This window comes from Tinamus guttatus, unplaced genomic scaffold (genome assembly GCF_059628265.1).
Source record: "Tinamus guttatus ecotype Peru unplaced genomic scaffold, ASM5962826v1 Tinamus_guttatus_pri_ptg000155l, whole genome shotgun sequence".
NCBI classification, from domain to species: Eukaryota; Metazoa; Chordata; class Aves; order Tinamiformes; family Tinamidae; genus Tinamus; species Tinamus guttatus.
This window is the reverse complement of record NW_028288689.1, coordinates 8,011,800-8,036,214: the sequence shown is the minus strand read 5'-3', so window position 1 is coordinate 8,036,214 and position 24,415 is coordinate 8,011,800. Positions and strand designations below refer to the sequence as shown.

Genomic DNA, 24,415 nt, shown 5'->3' with positions numbered 1-24,415 from the left:
GTGGGGATGTTGGCCACGGACAAGGAGGTTTCTCTGCCCACACACCATTTTTTTTCAGGCAGCTGCAAGCAGACACAGGGAGACAAAAGAAAAAAAAAAAAAAAAACGCCGATTGAGCTGCTGGGAAGGGCTGAGAGGAGCAGAGTGAGGGAAGCTCCGGGGGCTTTTGGAATTCTCGCCCCTGGATTCCCGAAAACGTTCCTCTGCCTTGGACGCTACGTTAAAATGCCGGGAACCAGGGAGGATACACACAAAGGATGTTTTTCCTGGAAACTGATGGCGAGCAGAGGCATGAAAAGGCAAGTGAGTTTGTTTATTCTCTGTGTATGCGTGTGTCAGACCGGCTCTGAAACCCTCCGCTATTCCCTAGCAGAGGAAATGGAGAGGGACTCCTTTGTTGCCAATGTCGCAAAGGACCTGGGGGTTTCTCTTAGCCAGCTCGCTGCTCGCAAGGCCCGCGTGGTGTCCGAGGGGAATGAACAGTATTTCCGTCTGAATCAAAACACGGGAGACCTGACAGTAAAGGAAACGCTAGACAGAGAGAAGATCTGTCCGCAAAGCGATGTATGCACACTCTTCTTTAAGATATTCTTTGAAAATCCATTGCAGCTGATCCGAGGGGAGGTGGAGGTTCTTGATGTGAACGACAACTCCCCCGTATTCGCAGAGAAGGAAATTGTTTTAGAGATTCGGGAAACAGCATCCCCTGGGTCCCGTTTCCCTCTGGAAAGTGCCCGGGACAAGGACGTGGGAAGTAATGGCCTGCAGAATTACAGCCTCGAGACCAATTCGCATTTCTCCCTGGATCTCGGGAATGGGAAGGATGGGGGGAAATACGCAGAGCTCGTACTACAGCAGCAGCTGGACCGCGAAGATCAGCAGGAGGTAAATTTGCTCCTCACCGCCACCGACGGGGGCTCGCCGCCCAGGACAGGCACAGTTCAGGTCCGGATCGCGGTGCTGGATGCCAATGACAACAGCCCCGTCTTCACTCGGGAGGTCTACGAGGTACGCCTGGCCGAGAACAGCCCGCTGGAGCAGCTGGTGGCCAGAGTCGCGGCCGAGGATCCCGATGAAGGGGCATATGGCAAAGTGCGGTATGCTTTCACCCAGACTTCGGAGCGATCCCGTCACCTCTTTCAGATGAACGCTGACACCGGCGAAATATGGATATCAGGCAATCTGGACTTCGAGGAAGCAAAAAGCCACGAGATGCTGGTGAGAGGGACCGACGGCGGAGGACTGTCTGCGCATTGCAAAGTGCACGTGGAGGTCCTGGACGTGAACGACAACGTCCCGGAGATAGCGCTCACCTCCGTCTCCGCATCCATTCCCGAGGATGCCCCGCCCCGGACCGTGGTGGCTCTATTTAGAGTGCGGGACCTAGACTCCGGGGACAACGGGAGGACGGAATGTGCGATCGACGGGGGGCTGCCCTTCAGTCTCACACCCACTTTCGATAATTACTATGAGCTGCGAACAGAAGCGGCGTTGGACAGGGAGAGGACGCCAGAGTACAACATCACCATCACAGCAGTTGACTGGGGCACGCCGCGGCTGAGCTCTCAGGAAAGCATCTCCGTGCAGATATCCGATGTGAACGACAACCCCCCAGAGTTCACGAAGGCCGTTTACACGATGTCAGTGAAGGAGAACAACAGCCACATGCTCCGCATTGGCAGCGTGAACGCGACGGACGCCGACGCGGGGAAAAACGCCCGCGTGACCTACGCGCTGGTGCCGGAGCAGGGGAAGGAGAAGCCCAACGTGTCGGTCAACTCCGAGAACGGCGAAATTTATATCCTCCGCCCCCTGGACTACGAGAATGTGCGCGCCTTCCAAGTGGCCGTGCGCGCCACCGACGGCGGATCCCCGCCGCTCAGCGCCCAGGCCGTGGTGCGCGTGGAGGTGCGCGACGAGAACGACAACGCGCCCGTGGTGCTTCACCCGCTGCCCAACAGCAGCGAGACCGCGGGCGAGCTGGTGCCGCGACGTGCGCCAGCCGGTTACCTGGTGGCCAAGGTGGTGGCGGTGGACGCGGACTCGGGGCAGAACGCGTGGCTGTCCTACGAGCTGGCCAAGGCGACGGAACCGGGGCTGTTCCGCGTGGGGCTGCACAGCGGCGAGGTGCGCACGGCGCGGGCCGTGTCGGAGCGGGATGCGGCGAGGCAGAGACTCGTGGTGCTTGTGCGGGATAGCGGGCAGCCGTCTCGCTCCTCCAGCGTCACTCTCAGCCTCGCTCTGGTGGAAGGCTTTTCCGAAGCCCACCTGCGGGTCAGCGAGGAGGCGCCCGCTGCCGATGTCGAGACGCCGCTGACGCTCTATCTCATCATCTGCTTGTCCTCCGTGTCGGCACTGTTCCTGGTCACCGTGATAGTCATCGTGGTTCTGAAGGTGCGGCGGGCCAGGGGGAGGGAGGCAGAGGCCGGACCGTCTTTCCCGAAGATTGCTGGGGAAAGCATCTCCGGCTCCCTGCCCCGCAGCTATGTGTACGATGTCTGCTTTGCTGCCGGGACTGTCAACAGCGAGTTCCGCTTCCTCAGACCTCTCTTTCCCTGTTTTCCCGCTGGGCTGCCCCCTGGCCCGGGAGACCAGCGGAGCTCGGTGTGTTCGCAAGACGTGGCCAACCCTGGGGAAGAAGGCGACTGGGCAGCACAGGTGAGGGACATGCGCTGGCCGGAGTGGACAGGAAGGAGGGAGGATGGAGCAACGTGAAGGAGGGGTGGGGGAAGAGAGGAGGGAGGGTCACCCTTTGGAGCAGATGAGGGACAGAGGGAACTAGCGATCTGGCGGAGGTGATGCTGCTGCAACCACTGGAGAGGGAGGACCAGCTAGAGATGCTCTCACAGGCACTGATGGGGACTTCCTGTGGGGATCTAGCACTGCCCAGCTGCACTCCAAGGGCTGGCTAACTGCAATTTTCTGCATCCTCTCAATTGGAGTGTAAAGCAGGATGTAAATGGAAAACATCTTCCTCAAGACCTTTGCCCTCAGGACCTGAAGTAGAAACAAGTGACTCGGCTCACGATGCCACTGCAGGTGCCTAGTAGATCCTCTGATTAGGCATAGTCTCAAGTGTCATCCAAAGGGGGACAGGTGAGAAGGTAGAGAAAACAAAAACCCTCAGGATGTCTATGTGAGACACAGGCGGATGAAGCAGGAGATGGAGGGGAGGCGGGGAGGATGTGTCCATGCTCTGTGAAAAGCCCGTAGTGATCGAGGGCAGAAATGACACTACCTCAAAGAGGACGGGGCAGTGTTCAGAGTGAATAAGCAGCACTCCAGGTACTATGATACGATGGGCTGGAGAGATGTTGAGAGAAGTCAAGGAATAACACAGCCTAGGTCAGCCTTCTGTGGCATCTGCTGTGAATATGAGAGCCGAGATGAGTGAGATTCCAGTGTTGTGGAGAGGAGTTTTAAAAGATTAAAAGAAATGGTAATGTCCCTCTGCAGGGACCCCAAACATTTTAAAGTGAAGAACTCGTGTTTTTTATTATTATTTTTTTTAATCACCAAAACATTCTGCAACCTGTGAGGTCAAGAAAGCAGCCTAAAAATATCCAATACCTGAAAGGAAAGGTCAGATCCTACAGCTGATATCAGAGTCTTTAAGAAAAAAAAATCATTTTAATTCTAGCATCTACTTTAAAAAATCTAATTGTGGGATTTCTTGATGGTTCATTGAATTGTAGGTTTGCATTTTGGAAGTACATTTAAACCATTTAAGACAGCATTTTCCTTATGCTGCCATCAAGTGTTTATATGTAGAGTAAGTACTGAATAAAGTAAATAACAGTGGTCATTAAATTCCGTTGTAAAAAAAAAAAGAAAATAGAGAGAGAAAGAAAAGGAAAAGAAAAGGAAAAGACAAAGGAAGTTAAGAAAAAGAAAGGGAAATTGAAAAAGGAAAAAGAAAAGGAAAGGAAAAGGAAAAAAAATGAGTTTTGCTTTGCTCTAGGAAGCAGATTATTAATAGGGAAAATTAATTTCCTTGGGCCAATGTATCTCATTTTGCTTTCCTATCTGTAGGACAGTGTGTCCTTCACAAGAAAGTACCCCACATCCAACTTGATGGATGGCCCTTGCATAGCCAATATTGACCAGCCAACAGTTGCTGTGGGCCTAAGATATAGCTGCTTCAAGGGAACAAAGAGTTTTGGAATGGCACAGAGGAAACTAGCAGATGTCAGATGAGATCTCTCTCTCTTGCAACATTCCTCCTCCCTCTGGGCTCCATAGCTCAGTATTTGTGGCATTTACACAGTTGGCAGTCTTCTCTCATGGTCAGCTCACAGCATATCCTGTTTAATAACCACTGAGGCAGGGAAATCTTCCACATACATCACTGCATATTCTCATAACTGTAGTTACAATGGGCTCAGAGGAAAAGGATGACTCACCCCAACAGGTCAACATTAAAATACATTTTCTTTGTGTATCAAAATGATTTTATTTTCGGATTTTCCCATTATATTGTTTCTCCCCCACTCATTGTTTTACATTGTGCTCTTGGAGTGTCCATAACGGGAAGGATGTACTCAGGCTTTGCTCTGCTAGGATCAAAGAGACTCTGCTGCTCACCTTCCCCTCTGTCTCTGTGTAGGGAAGAGTACCAGGGCTATAAGGTATGTCTGGAAAACAGTGCACTTCTCGCTGACATCTGCTTACTCTCAGCTTTCAAATGACAGCCCTCCATTCTGTTCTTTGCAGGGCAGAGCTTCCCTCTCTGAAGACATGGGTCCCAGGTCTGTGGAAGCGAGTTGTGCTGATAACAAGGTGATAAGGGCGAATGACATTCCAGATCAAAACCCTTGGCTTGTCCACCAGTAGATGAGGACAAGGACAAGCCTGTCTGTCCTCACCTGTTAATGTCCTCACAGAGAAATGAGAATGGAGAGATAAATAAATAAATAAAAAGGCACAGGTATGCTCTGTGAGAGAGCAAGGACACTTTTCTTTTATGTAATGGTTGTTCACGTAAGTGTTTTGCAACCATGATGTGAATGAAAGTGGACTGTGGGATCGTATTGCATGTTGATTACACCGAATCTCGATGCATAATGTTGAGAGTGCTGCTGCTTCTGAATATTAAAGGAAATACGAAGAGCAGAAGCAGATCTTCAAGAGTAATTTTCCCTTCATCCTATTTTATGTGTTTTTATTTCCTTTTGGAGATGGTCTGTAATAATATTTTAACTTTCGACAGTCTGCTCAATGTCGTACCGAATACTTATTAAAAACATGAGGTGGGCAGAGAAGCCATTTAATAACAAAGAGAAGTTGGTTACAATATAGATGGGTGACTGTAACATACTTTGCTTATTAGATCAAAAGTTTACAGATTCTCTGTCCTATTAAAAGTGACTGTTGACGATTTTTTTCCACAATATAAAATTGAGCTCTTACGGGGTAATTCTGGATAGCTGAGTATGAAGTAGTAGCAGAGAAATAAAGTAGTAGTGGTGATTTTGCAGTAAAATAGGTTAAGACTTTTATAATAAAGACAAGGCACTCTGCCATCCAGTGAATCCAAAAACTTTTGTCTTCTTTTGCTTTCATTACTCGACACTGAAATATGAAGTCCTGTGAAATTTCCCGTTGCTCCCACGTTTTTAAGAGTCAAATGACTAACGAAAACAAGCAAACAATAATACCTACTTGCTGGAACTCCCCCGGGCCAGTGTTCTGTTTGAGTCCGTGTTTGCTGCTGGTCGCTGCAGCCAAGTTTCCAGCCCACCAGCGCAATGTCAAAGCAGCGAAGTCTAAGGGCTCGTTCTCAGCCCAGCAGCAGGGCGCTCCGTGGCTATCACATACGGGGACTGTGTTACGAGTCAAGGGGCTCTAACGAGCTCCCTTAGAGTGCCACAAAAGTCACCTGTCATAGCCATTGCCGAGAAAGCAGCCACCCGAAAAGCAGTATTGTATGAATAAATCATAACATTTGGGAGTGGATTTTATCCAGGGGAAATCGGGACACCCTGAAGAAAGTTTTGCTCAAGAGCTACAGCAGGAAACAGGGCAGTTGTTTGAGCCATGAAGGCTCAGAGACCAGGAGGCAAAAGATGCTCCCCTGAATCCCCTTTTCATGAGGGCTGTGGGCTCCAGGGGGTCGTAAATCCGTCCATTTCGAAAATTCTCGCAAGAATTACTACCAGGAACTACACAGGCATTATTGCTATGGTTCATGGACCACCTCGCTTTGGATGATGGGCAGCTATAAGAATGCGGCTTTTTTTTTTTTTTTAAGTAAACAGCAAACAGCCTTCAGGGATGTGCTGTCTAGGTCCAGTACAGTTGCCCATTCCCTCCTTTTCCAAAAAATAAAATAAAATAAAATAAAATAAAATAAAATAAAATAAAATAAAATAAAATAAAGTGCAGGGGGTTCCGGAGATTTTTTTTTTTTTTTTTGGTGGGGAAGAAGTTTGGGCGGGAGTCCATTTCATATCACTGAAATTAATTGAGTAAGGGAGACTCTTGTAGTTATGAAGTTTAATACTCATCAGTTGATGTCCAAACTTTTAATGGGTGTGTAAACAGTTGAATCTATGCTCTCTGAACTTGGAATGGAGGAAGCGGTCTGTTTCTCAGCTTTGCACTCAGAAAATATCCACGTCCTTCGGCACGTCAGCCGCCGGGTGCCGCTGCTGACCGCGGAGGCGTCGCGCAGATCCCGGTCGCCGCCGCCTCCGCGCAGCTCGGCCGGATAAGGCGGTTCGCGGGGTTGCTCCCTCCACGACTGCTCTGCTCGGGGTGGAGGAGTCACGCTGAGCTCTCTGCCTTGCCGGATCGCCGGAGAAGCATCGATAGCTCCTGCCCAGCTCGCAGAGGGAGGAGAGCGCTTTGGAAAGGAAAAAAAAAATGGAGCTGAGAAAGAGCGAGGAACCACTCTCTAGGCAAATGGTGCCTCTGATCCTGCAACTCTGTGTGTCCATCGGGGTGAGCACAGAAACCGTCCGGTACTCTGTGCCTGAAGAGGCGGAGAGAGGCTTCTTTGTGGCGAATATGCTGACGGATTTGGGACTCACGGGTGAGGAATTATCGGCTCGGCAGGCTCGGCTCGTACCTGAAGGAGATGAGCGATATTTACAGCTGAACCAGCACACTGGGGATTTGTTGGTGCAGGAAAAGATCGATCGAGAGACGCTGTGCGGGCAGTGTGAGCCTTGCTTGGTGCGATTCGAGGTGCTGCTAGAGAGCCCACTGCAGTCCTTCCGAGCCGAGGTAAGCGTCACCGATATAAACGATCATGCTCCTGTGTTCTTAAATAAGGAAATGATTTTAAAGATCCCGGAAACTGCGATGCCGGGAGCTCGTTTTTTGCTGGAAAGTGCTCAGGATCTAGATGTGAGCAACAACAGTCTCCAGCATTACAACATCAGCCCGAACGACTATTTCCATATCTCCACACGGAGGCGGAGTGATGGCAGGCGCTATGCCGAGCTGGTACTGGACCAAGCCCTGGACAGGGAGGAGCGGGCAGAAGTAATTTTCAGCATCACGGCTGTGGACGGTGGGTCTCCGCCGCGTTCTGGTACCGCCTTGATTCGCGTGCAAGTTCTGGATGTAAACGACAACATCCCGGTGTTCACCAGGAGTCTGTATAAAGTTCGCATGCCTGAAAATAGCGCTGAGGAGACGTTAGTGATGGCGGTGTCTGCTAGCGATTTAGACACAGGAATGAATGGGGAAATAGAGTATTCCATTGTTCAAAATTCGGAGGAGAATCATCAGACTTTCAAAATAAACCCCAAAACAGGGGAGATTCGACTCAAAAAGACAGTAGATTATGAAGAAACAAAGGCTTATGAGATAGACGTCCAGGCCACGGATGGAGGGGGGCTGTCTGCACACTGCAAGGTTCTGGTGGAGGTCCTCGACGTGAACGACAACGCCCCCGAGGTGGTGCTCACCTCCCTCTCCAGCCCCCTCTCGGAATCAGCGCCACCGCAGACGGTGGTCGCCCTGTTCAGTGTGCGGGACCGGGACTCGGGGGAAAACGGCAGGACGAGCTGCGAGTTGCTGGGCGAACAACCTTTCAGCATCGCGGCGCTTGGAGTAGACTCGTACGCGCTAGTGACGGCAGATGCGCTGGACCGGGAGCGGGAGGCTGAGTACAACGTTACCGTGCGCGCCCGCGACGCTGGGATTCCAGCGCTCTCCGCGGAGCAACCGCTACTTGTGCGTCTCTCGGACGTGAATGACAATGCGCCCGCCTTCACCCAGGCCTCCTACACCCTGGTGCTGCGAGAAAACGAGCCCGCGGGGACCAGCCTAGGCCGAGTGAGCGCCACGGACGCCGACGAAGGGAAAAACGCCCACGTGACCTACGCGCTGGTGCCGCCCGCGCCCGGGGCGCCCTCCTTCGTGTCGGTGGACACGGAGAGCGGGACCATTCGGATGCTGCGCCCACTGGACTACGAGGAGGTGCGCACCTTCCAGGTGGCCGTTCGCGCCACCGATGGCGGGTCCCCACCGCTCAGCGCCCAGGCCGTGGTGCGCGTGGAGGTGCGCGACGAGAACGACAACGCGCCCGTGGTGCTTCACCCGCTGCCCAACAGCAGCGCGACGGTGGGCGAGCTGGTGCTGCGACGTGCGCCAGCCGGCTACCTGGTGGCCAAGGTGGTGGCGGTGGACGCGGACTCGGGGCAGAACGCGTGGCTGTCCTACGAGCTGGCCAAGGCGACAGAGCCGGGGCTGTTCCGCGTGGGGCTGCACAGCGGCGAAGTGCGCACGGTGCGGGCCGTATCGGAGCGGGATGCGGCGAGGCAGAGACTCGTGGTGCTTGTGCGGGACAGTGGGCAGCCGTCGCGCTCCTCCAGCGTCACCCTCAGCCTTGCTCTGGTGGAAGGCTTTTCCGAAGCCCACCTGCAGCTTTCCCACGCTTCTGCGGGCAAACCAGAGGTGGAAGAGGAGGAGAATGTACTAACCACCTACCTCATCGCTTCCTTGTGCTCTGTGTCCTCTCTCTTCCTCTTATCCATCTTCGCCTTTTGGGGTACAAAGCTCTGCAAGGATCGACTATGGGGAGGGAATTCATCTCCCTCTGCCCCTTCTTTCACTGATGGCGATTTCTCCGGTAGTTTTTTGGACGTGGCCGGCATGGGGACTCTGTCGCGGGCTTACCGCTATGAAGTGTGCTTGACCACTGGCTCGGGGAACAGCGCATTCAAGTTCCTGAGACCCGTCCTCCCCAGCCCTCCTCCTCCACAAAGCTGCGCTGAGGCTGAAGCAGGCAAGGACGAGGAATTTTTGCCCCACTCGCAACCGACTTCTGAAAGGGAAGTTAATCAGGTGAGAAGAGCATCTCCGTATGTTTAGTTCCCCTTTCCGGCATTCGTACTGGAAGGCCTTAACGACTGCGTGTAGGGCTTCCTGGAAGGGTCCTGGGTTTCTTATCATCACTGTAAGATTAGCGACTATATTTCTTTCCAATGCTGTATTTTGCCTGCTGGGCATGAACTCTGTGCAGTTTCTTTACCTGCTTCGTATATATGACAAATTCCTGTAACATTGCAGCAGAAGTTTCCAACATTGACCCTCACCCTAAGGCTTTCGGTGATGGAGCTGCAGTATCTATTTCATGGAAACTGTGGTTGGGGAAAGGACTGTAGGCACTACAACTCCGTGAGATCATCGCGAAAGTCTGAGAGCTGTAAACTCCCCCCTTCTTAATGAAGATGAAAAGTCTGATTAGTCCCAGCACAGGAAGGCCCCTTGCTAGGGGTTCGGGTGGAAATGAAAGAGTGGAAACTGACTTTGCCAGTCAGGTTTTCACAGCTTCAGCGATGACTTTCCTTTTTTTTTTTTTTTTCCCCTAAGTCACTGTCTTGGTTACTCAGTGTACAAATGAGTACATTCAGAGTTATCTCTGCAGCCCAGGGCAGTAAAATATGTAGTAGAGATAGCAGAAGCTGTCGAGCTACTTGGTATAAACAGCTAATTTATGAGTGATCTCTGTGCGCTTTGCCTACAGTCCCAGGAAGAGGATTGTAAAACTCCCTGGTGCAATCGTTCTCTCGAACAGACTGAAAGGGCAGCGTAGTTCCCGTGCTCCGCCGCGCTCCAGTGGGAGCAGTTCCCGGCGCGGGCCGCAGGGTGGTGCTGTCGGCCAAGGCGGCGCTCAGCGGCGCTGCGGCTCTCGCGGGGAGGCGGCGGCGATCGGGAAGGCGAGCGGAGCGGCGAGCGCTCGCTCCTCCGCGCCAGCCGCTGCCGGACACCTCGGCCGTCCCTCAGCGCAGCGCCCTGGGCGAGCAGGAGCGCCCGTATGGCGGCCGCCTTCGCGTGCGGCCCCGCAGCTCCCCGCACTCTGCACCGGCGATCGCCAAGACGCAGCGAGCCCGCCGCGCCCGGCATGGCGCCTGCAAGGCAAGTGCTTTGTCTCTGTGTCTTTCTCTCCGTGCCGCTTGCTCGCTCGCAGCCCATCCGCTACTCCGTGGCCGAGGAGAGCGAGAGCGGCTCCCTGGTGGCTCATGTCGCGCAGGACGTGGGGCTGGAGCTGGCGCAGCTCGGGGCTCGCGAGGCCAGGCTGGTGTCGGAGGACGGCCAGCAGCACTTTCACTTAGAGCGCAGCACCGGCCGCCTCGCAGTTAGGGACAGGATCGACCGGGAGGAGCTCTGCGGCCAGGCCCTCACCTGCACGGTCTCCTTTGAGCTACTGCTCGCCAACCCGCTGCAGTTCTTCCGCATCGAAGTGGCCATAGAGGATATCAATGACCACTCGCCAGTTTTCCCAGAGGAACAAGTGACCTTTGGGATTGTGGAAATGAGCGAACCAGGGTCCCGTTTCTCTCTGGAGGGAGCTCGGGATCTGGACGTTGGCAGCAACAGTCTGCAGGCTTACAGCATTGCTCCCGAGAACGAGTATTTCAGCGTCTCTTTCCGGCATCAGAGCAGGGGAGGCCAATCCGTCGAATTGGTGTTGGAAAAGCCGCTAGACAGAGAGGAGCTACCGGAGGTTGGTTTCAGTCTGATTGCGACTGACGGGGGCTCTCCACCCCGCAGCGGGACAACTCAGATCCGCATTGTTGTCCTGGATGTAAATGACAACGCTCCTGTCTTCACGCAGGAGCTATACGAAGGGCAGGTTTTGGAAAACGCCCCGAAGGGCTCGTTGGTTCTCCGCGTGGTCGCAACGGATGCAGATGTGGGAGCTAATAGCGAGATATCCTACTCGTTCAGTCAAGCGGTGGATCAGAGTCACTCGGCGTTCGAGATCGATGCCCGGAGTGGTGAAATTCGTGTCACGCAGCCTCTGGATTTCGAGGCGGCGCAGAAGCACGAGCTCAGCGTGCGCGCCACAGACGGCGGGGGTCTATCGTCCCTCTGCAAGGTGCTGGTGGAGGTGGTGGATGTGAACGACAACGCGCCGGAGCTGGTGGTGAGCTCCTTCGTGAGCCCCGTGGCCGAGAGCGCATTGCCCGGCACGGTGGTCGGCCTGTTTGTGGTGAAGGACCGCGATGCCGGCGCCAACGGGAAGGTGTCTTGTTGGCTCGAGGAGCAGCCCTCTTTCTCCCTGAGGGCTGCGTATAAGAACTACTACGAGCTGGTGACGGCGAGCGCCCTGGACCGCGAGGAGACGGCGCGGTACGTGCTGGCCGTGACGGCGGCCGACGCGGGCTCCCCGCCTCTCAGCACCACGCGCACCTTCACGGTGGACATCTCGGACGTCAACGACAACGCGCCCATCTTCAACCAGACGTCGTACATCATGTACGTGCGTGAGAACAACGAGGCAGCGACTCTTGTGGGCGCCGTCCACGCAGCCGATGTGGACGAGGGTCCCAACTCGAGGGTGACCTATTCCCTGGCGGCGGGCGGTTCCGCGGAGCGCGCCCCGCGCTCCTACGTCTCCGTGAACTCCGAGAACGGGAAGGTGTTTGTGCTGCGGCCCCTGGACTATGAGCAGGTGAGGCAGCTGGAGGTGGTGGTGAGCGCGTCCGACTCGGGCTCGCCGCCACGCAGCGCCAACGTCACGGTCCGCATCGTCGTGCTGGACGAGAACGACAACGCGCCCGTGGTGCTGCACCCCGCGCAGGACAGCTCGCCGCCGTCCAGCGAGCTGGTGCCCACGTGGGCCGAGGCGGGCTACCTCGTCACCAAAGTGGTGGCGGTCGACGCCGACTCGGGTCAGAATTCCTGGCTTTCCTACCAACTGCTCAAGGCAACGGAGCCCGGGCTCTTCGCCCTGGGCAGCCAAAGCGGGGAGGTGCGGCTCAAGAGGCCGCTGAGCGACAGGGACGCCGTGAAGCAGAAGCTGGTGGTCCTGGTGCGCGACAACGGGCGGCCGCCGCTGTCCGCCACGGCGGTGCTGGGCGCGCTGCTGCTCGACGGCTTCTCGGACGCGCACATGCCGCGCAGCGGCCTGGCCGCGGATAATGACGACGGCGGCTCCCTCACGCTTTATCTAATCGTCTCCCTGGCCCTCGTCTCGCTGCTCTTCCTGGTGTCCGCCGCCGCCTTCGTGGCGTGCAAGGTGTGCAAGAGGAAGGCGCTCAAGGAGGGCACCGTGCTCTACGGCCCCGGAGACTTGCAGAGCAGCCTGGCCGACGCGGTCGCCGCGGGGACTCTGCCCCGCGCCTACTGCTACGAGGTGAGCCTCACCACGGGCTCGGGCAGCAGCGAGTTCAAGTTCCTGAAGCCGCTCCTCGCCAGCCTGCCACCGCAGCACTGCGGCACAGGCGGCGGCGTTGCCGGTGACGAGGATTTCCCCGGCGGCCTCACCCCCGCGGAGGAACCGCGACCGCGGAGTCCCGGCACGCTGCCCGCCGCGGCGTTCGGCAGGCTGGCCTTAGACTAGCGCTCCGCGAGCATCAGCCACGGCTCAAGGCTTCCCTCTGAAACCTGCGGGGAAGATCCTCGCTTGGGTGAGCGAGGGCGGGAGGGTGATGGACAGGAAACTTCCCTCCTCTCACAACACGGTGCAACAGCTTGTTGCCTCCCCACCATTTCCCGCGCACCCACCATCCTCGCCCGCCACCACCCGAAGAATAAAGGAAAAAATAATGTATAATCGCCCTCGACTTTATCTATTAGCTGTTAATTCCTTAATGTTCGTCCTTTCCTCAGTAGCCTTTTCTGAAGCGTTTGAGTAGCAGAATTAGAGCCGTAGCGTCCCATTAAACCAATTTCCTTGCTTGTAGTGAAATAAAACGGCGGTTCTCGGCTGATATTCTGTGCTGTTTCACCCTCCTCCCGTCCACGAGAGAGACTGAAACTCTGCGTACTTTGTGGAGTCTTTTGCAAGATCTACTCTCTTCCTTCCCTGAGCCCAGGATCTCCCTTCAAGGGAGTATTACCGTAGTGTGCTTGGTCTTCAAAACATTTTATTTGAAGTTGCATAGCGGTACTTGGATCTGTTTATTTTTCTTTTTTCCTTATGTGTTTATATCCATATCCCTGCCTTTCTCGTCTCTTCTTTCTCCACAGCGTTCATTTTTACATGCGTAGAGTCTCTTAACAATGTTTTCCTCATGCTTTGAGTTGTCACTACCCATTTAGGAAGGCACTGTCTGATCGAAGGCTGTCAACCACTACATATTTCGAAAGCCTTGCATTGTATGGAATTTTAATTATAATGTGGAATATATTAAGTCATCTTTGTTAAAATAAACACAAAAATAATAAGAGTAGGCCAATTAAAAAAATACAATAAAATACGTTGGTCGCGGAGGCAGCTATGGACACGTATTTCTCTCCGCCTACCTAGTGTAAGGGGCTCAAAGACATTCGGAATTGTCAGGGTCTCTTTGGGGACGGTGTAAAATAAGAGTGCTCGGCATTTTTCTTTGCACCTGGGCAATGTGGCTGAGAAACGCTCGAGCACCGACGAAGCACCGTCGTGGACCCATTGCAGAGAGTGGCCTTATGCTTTCGAAAGCCAGTTGCGTCTCGATAAAAAATGTTGGGCATATTGTAAGCCGCCGGTGCGCCTGTGCGGCTGAGAAAGAGCGGAAACGGGAGGGGGGGTAGCGTTGCCGGCGCTGGAGCGCTGCAGTGCTTCTTTGCGGCTGCAAGTGTCGCTGTTGGCTCACGATGGGGCCGATCGTCAGGCAAAGAGCGCGAGACGAGAAGCCAGCCCGAGAGAAAGGAGCCGCCACCGCCGGAGTGACGGTAAGGAGAGCGCAGGAAGGAGCAGGGCGCGGGACGAGCCTGGTTGTGCTGCTGTGAGGGAAAGCGGAGCGAACAGGAGGAGGGCGAAAGCGGTGTCTCGACTGGAAATGTGGTCGCGGGAGAAGCGCGTCACCCGGCGAGATCGGGCGCTGCTGTGGTGCGTCTTGGTGGCGGCGTGGGAGCTGTCGTGGGGGCAGCTGCGCTACTCGGTGCCCGAGGAGATGCAGAAGGGCTCCTTCGTGGGCGACGTGGCCAAGGATCTGGGACTGGAGCTCTCGGCGCTCCAAGACCGCGGCGTCCGCATCACACACAGAGGTAGGAAGCAGTATTTTTCCCTGCATGAGAAGACTGGCCATTTAGTGACCGCGGAACGCATAGACAGGGAACAGCTCTGCGAATTCGCGGATGAGTGTGTGCTGCGCTGTGAGATGATAGTGGAGGGCGAAATGAAGGTTTATGCAATCGAAGTGGAAATCAGAGACATTAACGACAACTCGCCCAGCTTCCAAGGGGAAGAAATGCAAGTGAAAGTGAGCGAGACAACAGTCCCGGGGTGGCGATATCCGCTAGCTCAGGCTCAGGACCCAGATATCGGGGACAATTCCCTGCAGCGCTACGAGCTCATCGCTGACGAACACTTCACTCTGGATGTGCAGACTGGGACGGACGGTGGGAAACGTCCCGAGCTGGTGCTGGAGAAATCACTGGACCGCGAGGAAGACGCGTTTCACGACCTGGTCCTGACAGCCGCGGATGGCGGGGATCCAGCGAGGACGGGCACGGCGCGAATCCACGTGGTCGTGCTGGACGCGAACGACAACGCGCCAGTGTTCAGCCAGGCGGAGTACACGGTGCGCGTGCGGGAGGACGTCTCCGTGGGCTCCACCCTGCTCACTGTAAGTGCCACCGATGCCGACGACGAAATAAACGGAGAGGTGACATTTTTATTTCAAAAGATTTCACTGAAAGCGTCGAGAATATTCCATCTGGACACGGAGACAGGAGTGATCACCCTAGCAAGGAGCCTGGACTTCGAGGAAGGTGATTCGTACGAAATGGAGGTTCAGGCAAAAGACGGCGGGGACCTTTTCGACACGGCGAAAGTCTCGATCGAGGTGATTGATGTGAATGACAACGCGCCCGAATTGACAGTCACATCTTCGCTGAGCGCCGTGCCGGAAGACTCTCCGTCGGGGACGGTGGTGGCTCTGCTCCACGTGCAGGACCGCGACTCGGGGGCGAACGGGGAGGTGAGGTGCTCACTGGACGCGGGGCTGCCGTTCCGCCTGCGCAGCTCGCTGGGCAACTACTACAGCGTGGAGACGTCGAGGGAGCTGGACCGCGAGGCGGTGGCGGAGTACAACGTGACGGTGCGCGCGACGGACGGCGGGTCGCCCGCGCTGTGGAGCAGCGCGGTGCTGCCGCTGCGCGTGCTGGACGTGAACGACAACGCGCCGGTGTTCGCGGAGGCGCGCTACAGCGCGTGGCTGCCCGAGAACAACGCCAAGGGCGCGCTGGTGCTGACGGTGCGCGCGTGGGACGCGGACTGGGGCGAGAACGCGCGCGTGCGGTACCGGCTGTGGGAGGGGCAGGTGCGCGGCGCGCCGCTCTCGTCGTACGTGTCGGTGCACGCGGAGACGGGCGCGCTGTACGCGCTGCGCTCGTTCGACTACGAGGAGGTGCGCGAGGTGGAGCTGTGGGTGCGCGCGGAGGACGGCGGCGCGCCGGCGCTGAGCAGCAACGTGTCGGTGCGGCTCTTGATCGTGGACGAGAACGACAACGCGCCGCAGGTGCTGTACCCGCCGGCGGCGTCGCCGGGCGCGGGCTGGACGGGCGTGGAGCTGGCGCCGCGCTCGGCGGAGCCCGGGGCGCTGGTGGCCAAGGTGGTGGCGGTGGACGCGGACTCGGGGCAGAACGCGTGGCTGTCGTACGAGCTGGCCAAGGCGACGGAGCCGGGGCTGTTCCGCGTGGGGCTGCACAGCGGCGAGGTGCGCACGGCGCGCTTCCCGCTGGCGCGCGACGCGCTGCGCCACAGCCTCGTGGTGCTGGTGAAGGACCACGGGCAGCCGGCGCTGTCGGCCACGGCCACGCTGACGCTGGTGCTGGCCGAGAGCGTGGCCGAGCTGCTGTGGGAGGCGGGCGGCGCGGCGCCGCCGGACGACGACGACGAGGGCGAGGCGGGCGGCAGCGTGACACGCTGGCTCGTGGTGGCCGTGGCGGTCGTGGGCTGCCTCTTGGTGGCCTTCCTGCTGGCGCTGCTGGCGCTGCGCCTACGCCAGTGGCGCCGCTCCCGCCTGCTGGCCGCGGGCAGCGGGGCCTTGCGCGCCGTGCCGGCCTCGCACTTCGTGGGCATCGACGGCGTGCGCGCCTTCCTGCACTCCTACGCGCACGACGTCTCGCTCACCGCCGACTCGCGCAAGAGCCAGCTCGGCTGTCCGGGCGGCAGCTGCTGCAACACCCTCCCGGCCGCGCCGCCGCCCGACAAAGGCGCGCCGCTGCTGCTGCCCGAAGAGCCCTCGAGCGCCCGCGGCGACGGCGACAGCGGAGACGCCCTCCTGGTGAGTCCTGCCGTCTGCTCTCTTATGCTCTCTTCACTCTTCGCTGCCTTGCTGCTCTAGGCTTCCGCAGCACTGGGCTTTCCTATCACCATCTGGGTTTCTTTACAAGTGAAGGTAGAGTCTCTTTTTTTGGCAAAGCATATCCTCTTCGGTTGCTGGTTTGTCTTTTAGTTTCTTTTGGAGTGTTGAATTTGTTGGGGAATGATGGAGATGGGAGTGTGCTGCGTGAATCAGCAATATTTTTGATGGGGGAATTGCTCTCAGCAATTGCTATGTTAGCTGAAGAGTTGCATGTTTTGAAAATAGTATGTGTCCCTCCTATAGGAGATTGTTAAAGAGTGTCTCGAAACAGGCAATCTGGTGATCCTGTCTGTGTTATAAGGCTTCATGTCTGTCATGGCTTCTGCCTGTCATGGCTTATATGTTTTAGAACATGCATGTTTATGTTTGGAATGTATGTCTAGTACATTTGGTACATGCCATTACAGTGTGCTGAACATACAGATGTGTTCTACTTGTGTGTAGGTGTTCATCCTGGTGCATCAGGAAGAGAAATGGTGTGTGCTGAGGGTATTTGATTTCTATAAACTTGATATTTGTGAGGGTCACAGATAACCTTACAAGTTATAAATATTTTGTTGCAGGTGTTGGGGGAGCTCTGTCTCAGGGACTGCTGAAGGGCACATTGTCCCTTCTGTTTTACTTGTTACAACAAGCTAACAGATGTGATAAAATGCATTCTCAACCCCTTCTGCATAATGGGCTTCCATCTATACTGAGAGTTCTGGCCTCCAGTTCGCTTGTTATCAACCAGATACCTTCAATTCTACCTGCTCCGAGTGCTGCCAATCAGTTATTATAATGTGATTCCTCCATTTCTGAATATTTCAAATGCTAGCCGTGTCTCTTATCATGACCTAAAGCCAAGCCTCAGTGTTCCTTAGAATGAGTTAGAAATGCATGACAGGAGGAGAAGCTTTCATCCCTCTGGCTAATGTTCAAAACTGTGAAAGCTTCTTTGCTCAATATGTCTCTGCACTACATACTCTATCTTGTGGCATAGATAGGGACAAAAGTCACAAAGATAGGAGGCAAAGAAAGTGAGTGCAGGCAGTGCAAGGATGCTGAGAGGCTGGGTGAGGAAGAGGAAGGAAAGTGGGGCAGGTAGGATTCATGCCTGGGAATACTTTGATTAAACCTGTTGAACCATGACCTGCACCAGCTGTGCCAAAGCCTCTTGCTATTGTGTCTTCAAACAGTAATTTTGTATCTATACGAGGACAGCTTGCCTAAAATGACTAACAAAACCCATAGTAAGTATGTTTCTTTTGACCTGCATGGCCTGGTAAAGCCGCAATGGAGAGTTTCATCCTTACCAGTTGTATTTAGGTGTATGATGTCTTGAGTTGTCTTCCATCACTCTTTGCTGGAGGTCTTCCCTATGGAGTGGACTTTTGCTTTGCAACCAGAGGAGAGAAGCTAAACCAGAATCTCCCAGTATCTCTCATAACACTTATACTTTCACATGCATAGGAGATGAGCAAGCATCTTAGTACAAGAGCAGTGAGAGTTTCTGAAAGTGGGAACTCATGAAAGTGTCTGAAAATGAGGAAAAGGCCTCTTGCCTTCCATATAGGCCCAAGCAAGGAATTTGGGCTTAGTTTGCAACTGGAGGCCTCACAGACTTCCAGGAAGTCTGGTGGTGGATCTTCAAGGCAGACTTGTGGCAAAACAGCTGTGAATCTCAGTAAGGAAGCACTTCTCTCCCTGTCGTCATACAGAGGCCATGGAGGTGTATATAGATAACCAATAGCGACTGAGAAATCTAAGCTCCTGCTTTGTGAGAAGGAGCTCAGGGAGAACTTCTGCATACACCCTCACCCATGCTTACTCTTAATGGTCAGCAGGAAGTAAGAAAGCGTTATTGCATATCCCCTGGCACCTCTGATACCTGCCTTAGCAGAGAGCCACACACCAGCATGGTGTGGCCTGGAGGAGAATGTTTCTGGCAAAGCAGCACACAGCTTGTGTCTTCATATGCCATGCTATATCACCCAGGGCCAGAGCCAGACCTTCCTAAATGGCATAAGGAAGGCCACAGTTGCAAGCAGGAGTACTTTCACCTCACAGGCAGCGTGTTCAAACTGAACAATGTGAGATTGTTGCTGCCGTGGGCCTCGAGCTACAAAGATTGCAGACGTGCCTACCCCAGTGGCTTTATGGATGGTTGTTTTCAGGTGGAGCTCAGAGCAAAGATCTTACCTTATTCTGTACTTCCCTTTTCTCTGTCAACAAGCTACACATACTAAAAAAAAAAAAAAAAAAAAAGCATGTTTAATAAGAAATTCAGTTCTACTGGTATGTCACCCACAGTTTTCTCAATCAACATTATTTGTAGTTTTAGCTGTAGAAGGGACTCATGAAGGTACACGACACACAAATAAAATGTGTGCACATTCAGTTGTTCCTGCTAGCTAATCCCTGAATTGTTTTAGTAGTGGCATGGAGTGGCTGTCTTTTTTCTATTTTTGCACTAACTTTCACTTGAGCTAGGCCATCAAAGAACGTGGCAGGCTGTAATTTACTTTATTGACTTTTGTTTAGAATTGAACTCTCCCTGTGAATGGAGAAAAGATGTGGAGAAAAGATGTAAACTTCAGTTAGTCTCAGATCATGCACCTTCTTAAGGAGATGTTCTTTAGACAGATGAGATTGTCTTAAAGTAGACCCTTTGACAATCTATTTTTTTTCCCATCAGTGCACATGGTCTACAAACTTTAGACCCTTTACATTTCCTCCTAATAACAAATTGGGCAGATGAATGTCTCCAGAAGTTCAAAGTTGTGGACCTGATGCATGTCATGAAGAAATGGCTAGTCCAGATGGTCATTTCCTGATATACATAATACACAAAATATGAGGATCAAAGACAACCCTGCATGTTGTGGAAGGCTGAAGCTGAGACTGAGGTGGATTGTGTGTATTGGGGAACATATGAGGTGTATTTCCTTGATTCTGAGCATTTTAATGCTTTCTTATTAGAAGTGGAAATGGATGTCTGCCTGTGGGTTTTTTGGTTACTTTAGGTAGGAATTGGGTAGTACATCTCTTAGCTCTTACTCTATAGATCATGCTAAGGATGTAGGGCCTAGTGTGCAACTTGAGGCCTTGCTGACTTCCAGATGCCTGTGGAGTTATATCTTGTGACAGAGTTGCAGCCAAGTAACTGCAGATGATCTCCCTGGGAACACCTGCAATTCCACTGACACCTCTGATCTTGGTTTTCCAGCTGGCAATGTGTGGACATGATCCCATGTGGTGCAGAGTGCTTCTAGCAAATACCAGATTCTTCTGGTCTGTCCTTATTGCTTAGAGGACTTATAGACACACAGCCAGCCTTTCAGTGTTCCGTTCTGCAGTGTGGCTCAGGGTAGGGCTCAGGCCTTCCCACATGTCAGCAGGAAGGCTACAGTTGCAGGCAGGAGTACTTCTAGCTGAACATCCTCTCCAAAAATGGCTTTTTTACTGAGAAGTTTCCAAAGCACACAGGCAGTGTGCTAAAATGAACAAGGTGTGATTGCTTTTATGAGACACCTCAAACAACAGAGATCTCAGCATGAGTACCGCAACAGTTTTATGGACGCAATAGGACTCAGTGTCTGGCTGTGCTCAAGGAAAAGCAACTGCTTTGTTTTCTACTACCTTTGACTGCAATTGATGGGACAATAGGTGAAACAAAAAAGAACTGAAAATACCGGGCAAGGTCCAATATTGCTTTGAAAAGACTTAAGCTATGAAATCATTATATTAACAACTGGACCACTGGTTTGAATATGTTTGAATGACATTGAATTGCAGAGTGTACTGGTCCTAATATGAATGGCCAACTATTTTAAAGAATGCTTCATCATTTTACAGTACGAGTCACCACAATCTGTTCATTTTGTCTCTGCTTTTGGAGTGTGGGGAACAACAGGTAATCATATATCTTATCCTTTGCTTTCCGTAGGTGTCGTAATATTTTTAAACACTCAATATGCCAGTCGGTGCCACTAGAAGATACACCCTCAACACAGGCTGTCCTCAAAAAAAAAAAAAAAAAAAAAACCCACAACCCACAACACCCCACCAAATCTCTTTATATCCCCTCTTCCTGATGTTTTGACACTTTATTGAGGCCAGGGATGGTCTTTTGATCGATACGTATTCTCTGTGCTACTGTATATTCTGGAGCTCAGCTATCAATTGGATTTGTTTATTTTCATGTTCCCTGTGTAAAGGAGCTGTGGCAATATAGCCGTCCCTCAGATCCTTCCTTCTTCAACAGAAAGAGATGTATGCAAGAGTCACTGCCCGCAACGTTTTCCAGGAATGTTTCTTAGAATGTGGTTTGTGCTGCAGTAAGGTCTGACAAAGTCAGGAGATGACAAGTAATTTATCAAAGAGACACAGATCAAAAACAAGTTCCTATGTCATGTTGCATGACACGGATAGAGTGGTGCTGAGTTGTGAGGTGAGAAATGACAGATGAAATGGGATTTGATCTCCTGTGACTTTTGTGCATTTCTCAGGCACTGAGATTTCCAGCCTACTCGAGCAGCAGTGACCACTGAGTTTATTTGCAACTGGTGAAGAAATCTGGTCGCCTGCTAGCTAGAAGTTTCCCCTGCACTGAAACACTAATCACTTCCCATTCCATCTGCTGTCCTAGACCCTAGTACCAGAATTGTCACTTCTAATGGTTTTTGGCAGTTCAGATTGAACTGTTCATTACTTTTTTTTCCTTTTCCCTTAGCAAGTTCTTGTTTTATTAGATCCTCCAGCAAGAGAATTTGTGATGCCCAAGATATGTATTGAGTGGTAATTTATTGAATTGTAGTTTTGATGTCACAAAGCCTTTGTTATGTTGTTCTTCATATTTATTTTTCTTTCTTTCTTTTTTCTTCTTTTGAAGTTAGAGGTATTCTTTCACAGTTAGCATTCACTAACAAACCTTTGAACAAACCTTTGTATTTCCTGGAAATATCTTGAAATGTCCCTTTATGTATTCTATATGGACAGGCAGGAAAACAGATTTAATCGATCACTTTTTTTTTTTTTTTTTTGACGTCCACTTGCTTTATGGAAGTGTTTGTCATATGAAACGAAACTAGTTATCTTTTAGTGGTATACTGAGTGAAATAGGACGCGCCTGTGAAGGAGACATTGTTTGATGGTCACTTCCAGAGGTGGTTAGAGCAGTTAGCATGGATACATTTTCAAGAGCAATCTTTGGGTTCTTCTTTCATAAAAAAAAAAAAAAAAAAAAAAAAAAAAAAAAAAAAAAGACGGCTGCGTGTTTCCCTTCGGGTGTAACTATCATCTTCTCGTTAGCAAGTGTGAATGTTTCTTCTCATAGTATACCATGAGGTCTGCTGGTGCTGCACTTGGGGACTGGCAAAGTGAGATGGACATTTTGTGCTAAAGGGTTTTTTTGAATGATTTCTCTTCTACTTTTCCCCCTCCCTCCCCCCTAAAAAAAGTACCTTCACGTGATTCATTATGTTGAGCGGGAAGCATTTGTTTTACGTGTTTTTTTTTTTTTCTTTTCCGTAATGTAGTTCCAAATTAATTGTGAGTGCGTGTCCGTGAATGAGGAACCAAAGCTGTGTCTCTGGTCATGAGGAGGGTCTCACTTCCCTGTAAATAAACAAATCGATGTCGTTGTCTACCGCAGCAGTTTTGATGCGGAAAGAGTCGAAATAGTGAAGATGGAGAAAACCTTATTTCTCTACGGTCGTGGATTTTCTGCATTCTTCGGTTGTTTCTTATAGCTTTTGCCATCCGTGGTGGTAGTGCAGGGCGTCACTGTGTCTTTTAATATCGAGCCTAAGGTAAAGAGGGAGCTTGATGGAAAAACCCAGCGTGATGGTACTAGTTCTCCTATGAGCTCTAACGTCTTAGTCGCCCTCAACTTTTCGTAATATTTCGAGACTACTCAGAATAATTTCCATTTCATTTCGCAAATTTCTTAAGCGATGAGTTAGAAGGTTAACTTTTGTAGAGACACTATATGACATTTAAATTGTGTTACCGGAAAGGGAGGAATAGCCTCCACTGATGGGGCCACTTCTTTCGTGTTTATCTTTCCATTCAGCTTAATACCTTTGCTTCAATCCGATTTTTATTTGTCTCAGAATTGGTATTGCCTGCCGGTCTTCCCGCCCAACCCCCTTACCATCATGCCCAGTTAGAGATGCGATTAGTATCTCTAATTTAATGGCCTTTCCTAGCTTCTAATTGTGCCTTCCGGAAAACCATTTCTCACTGTCTTGTGATTAGTTACGTTAGCAGTACACATTCTTAAGCACATCTTAGGAAGCACAGAGGCTTCCTTCTGTCAGCGTATTCAATTTATTTTGTTATTTCTTCTAAACAACCCTCTAGTCATTCATTTACTGCTTGAGATATCGTTTTTACCGCTTGAGATAATGTTTACAATCGAAGGGGTATCAGTCCACACCTGTCCCTTTTCTGTCCTGTCTGGATGGATTTGTCTGTACTCTACGGGATCAACGAGCTCTTGTTTACGACTGTTAGTGGATTAAAACTATAAGGTCAGATACTAAGCAAATGTAAAGTTACAAAATTATCGGTGGAGAGGGGAGAAACAAAGTAGAATTGGCATCAGGCTCTGATGTGGGGGTGGAAACCAAAATGAAAAGTAGGTTTGGGAGGTAAGAAAGACTACTAATGAAAGCAATTAACAAATACAAAGGCTAAGGCAATGAACAACAAAAGGATCGAGTAGATGGACGTGTCGTCTGAAGGAGCCATCGGAACAATTCAGGTCTCTATGCCTGCGTATTCCTCCAAGTCCGGCTGCACCACCTTTTACATTTTTTTATTTCTTTGTTTTAGAAATGTCTATTTTAACTGAATGAACGCAACAACATTCTGTTTCCGGTAGGTTAGAAGCTGTAAATACTTTGAAAGAACCTTTGCTTTAGTTTCCAATAATGCGATTATAGCTGAATGCATCAGAGTAGACTGCTGAGTTGATCAGAAAAGATGGAAATTTGTAATACACATATTACTTTCTATATCGATAGACAAGGATTCTGAGGCATCCAACTATGGCGATTCATGCAATACCGAGTAATCCATTTATTGCATGCTACTTTCCTTCCACTGATTTAGGGAGGATCTTCATAGCTGGCATTTACCATGAGTACGGATTGGTTTTGACCTGGGGGAAGGTATCGATACTTATCAGAGCACCTGATGGCACTGCTTGCTTCTTGCTGTACTCTCTGAGATGGCAAAAACGGAGAGTTAGCGTGCTCTGCTGCAGGACCATTTCCTTTTCCTATTTCCTTTTCCATCATTCTTTCTGTCTTCCAATATCCACTTTCCTTTTCCCTTTTTTTTTGTTTTCCTTCTCCCTTCCCCTATTTCTTTTCAATCTCCTTTTTTTTCCAGTTCCGTTTTGCCATTCCATTTGTCTTTTTCTGTCGTCTTTGAAGCCTTGCACACAAGGACGCCCTCACCGTGTAACGGGATCTGTAAAGGCCGCCGTCCGGAGGAGCAGTTCCCGGCGCGGGCCGCAGGGTGGTGCTGTCGGCCAAGGCGGCGCTCAGCGGCGCTGCGGCTCTCGCGGGGAGGCGGCGGCGATCGGGAAGGCGAGCGGAGCGGCGAGCGCTCGCTCCTCCGCGCCAGCCGCTGCCGGACACCTCGGCCGTCCCTCAGCGCAGCGCCCTGGG

The 24,415-nt window shown here is 52.0% G+C and overlaps 2 protein-coding genes and 1 pseudogene across 2 annotated transcripts; all 3 read left to right on the top strand.

The window, feature by feature from the left end:
* Positions 1-246: 246 nt before the first annotated feature.
* LOC148595080 (protocadherin beta-16-like) lies at positions 247-4,996 on the top strand. Its single transcript, XM_088522520.1, has 2 exons — positions 247-2,658; positions 4,714-4,996. The coding sequence occupies exons 1-2, from the start codon at positions 277-279 to the stop codon at positions 4,831-4,833; spliced, it is 2,502 nt and encodes an 833-aa protein (XP_088378646.1). The 5' UTR covers positions 247-276; the 3' UTR covers positions 4,834-4,996.
* Positions 4,997-6,864: 1,868 nt separating this feature from the next.
* On the top strand, positions 6,865-12,802 carry LOC104568901 (uncharacterized). Its single transcript, XM_088522728.1, has 2 exons — positions 6,865-9,297; positions 10,073-12,802. The coding sequence occupies exons 1-2, from the start codon at positions 6,865-6,867 to the stop codon at positions 12,800-12,802; spliced, it is 5,163 nt and encodes a 1,720-aa protein (XP_088378854.1).
* A 1,420-nt stretch (positions 12,803-14,222) lies between these two features.
* LOC148595079 (protocadherin gamma-A12 pseudogene) lies at positions 14,223-24,209 on the top strand (annotated as a pseudogene).
* Positions 24,210-24,415: the final 206 nt, after the last annotated feature.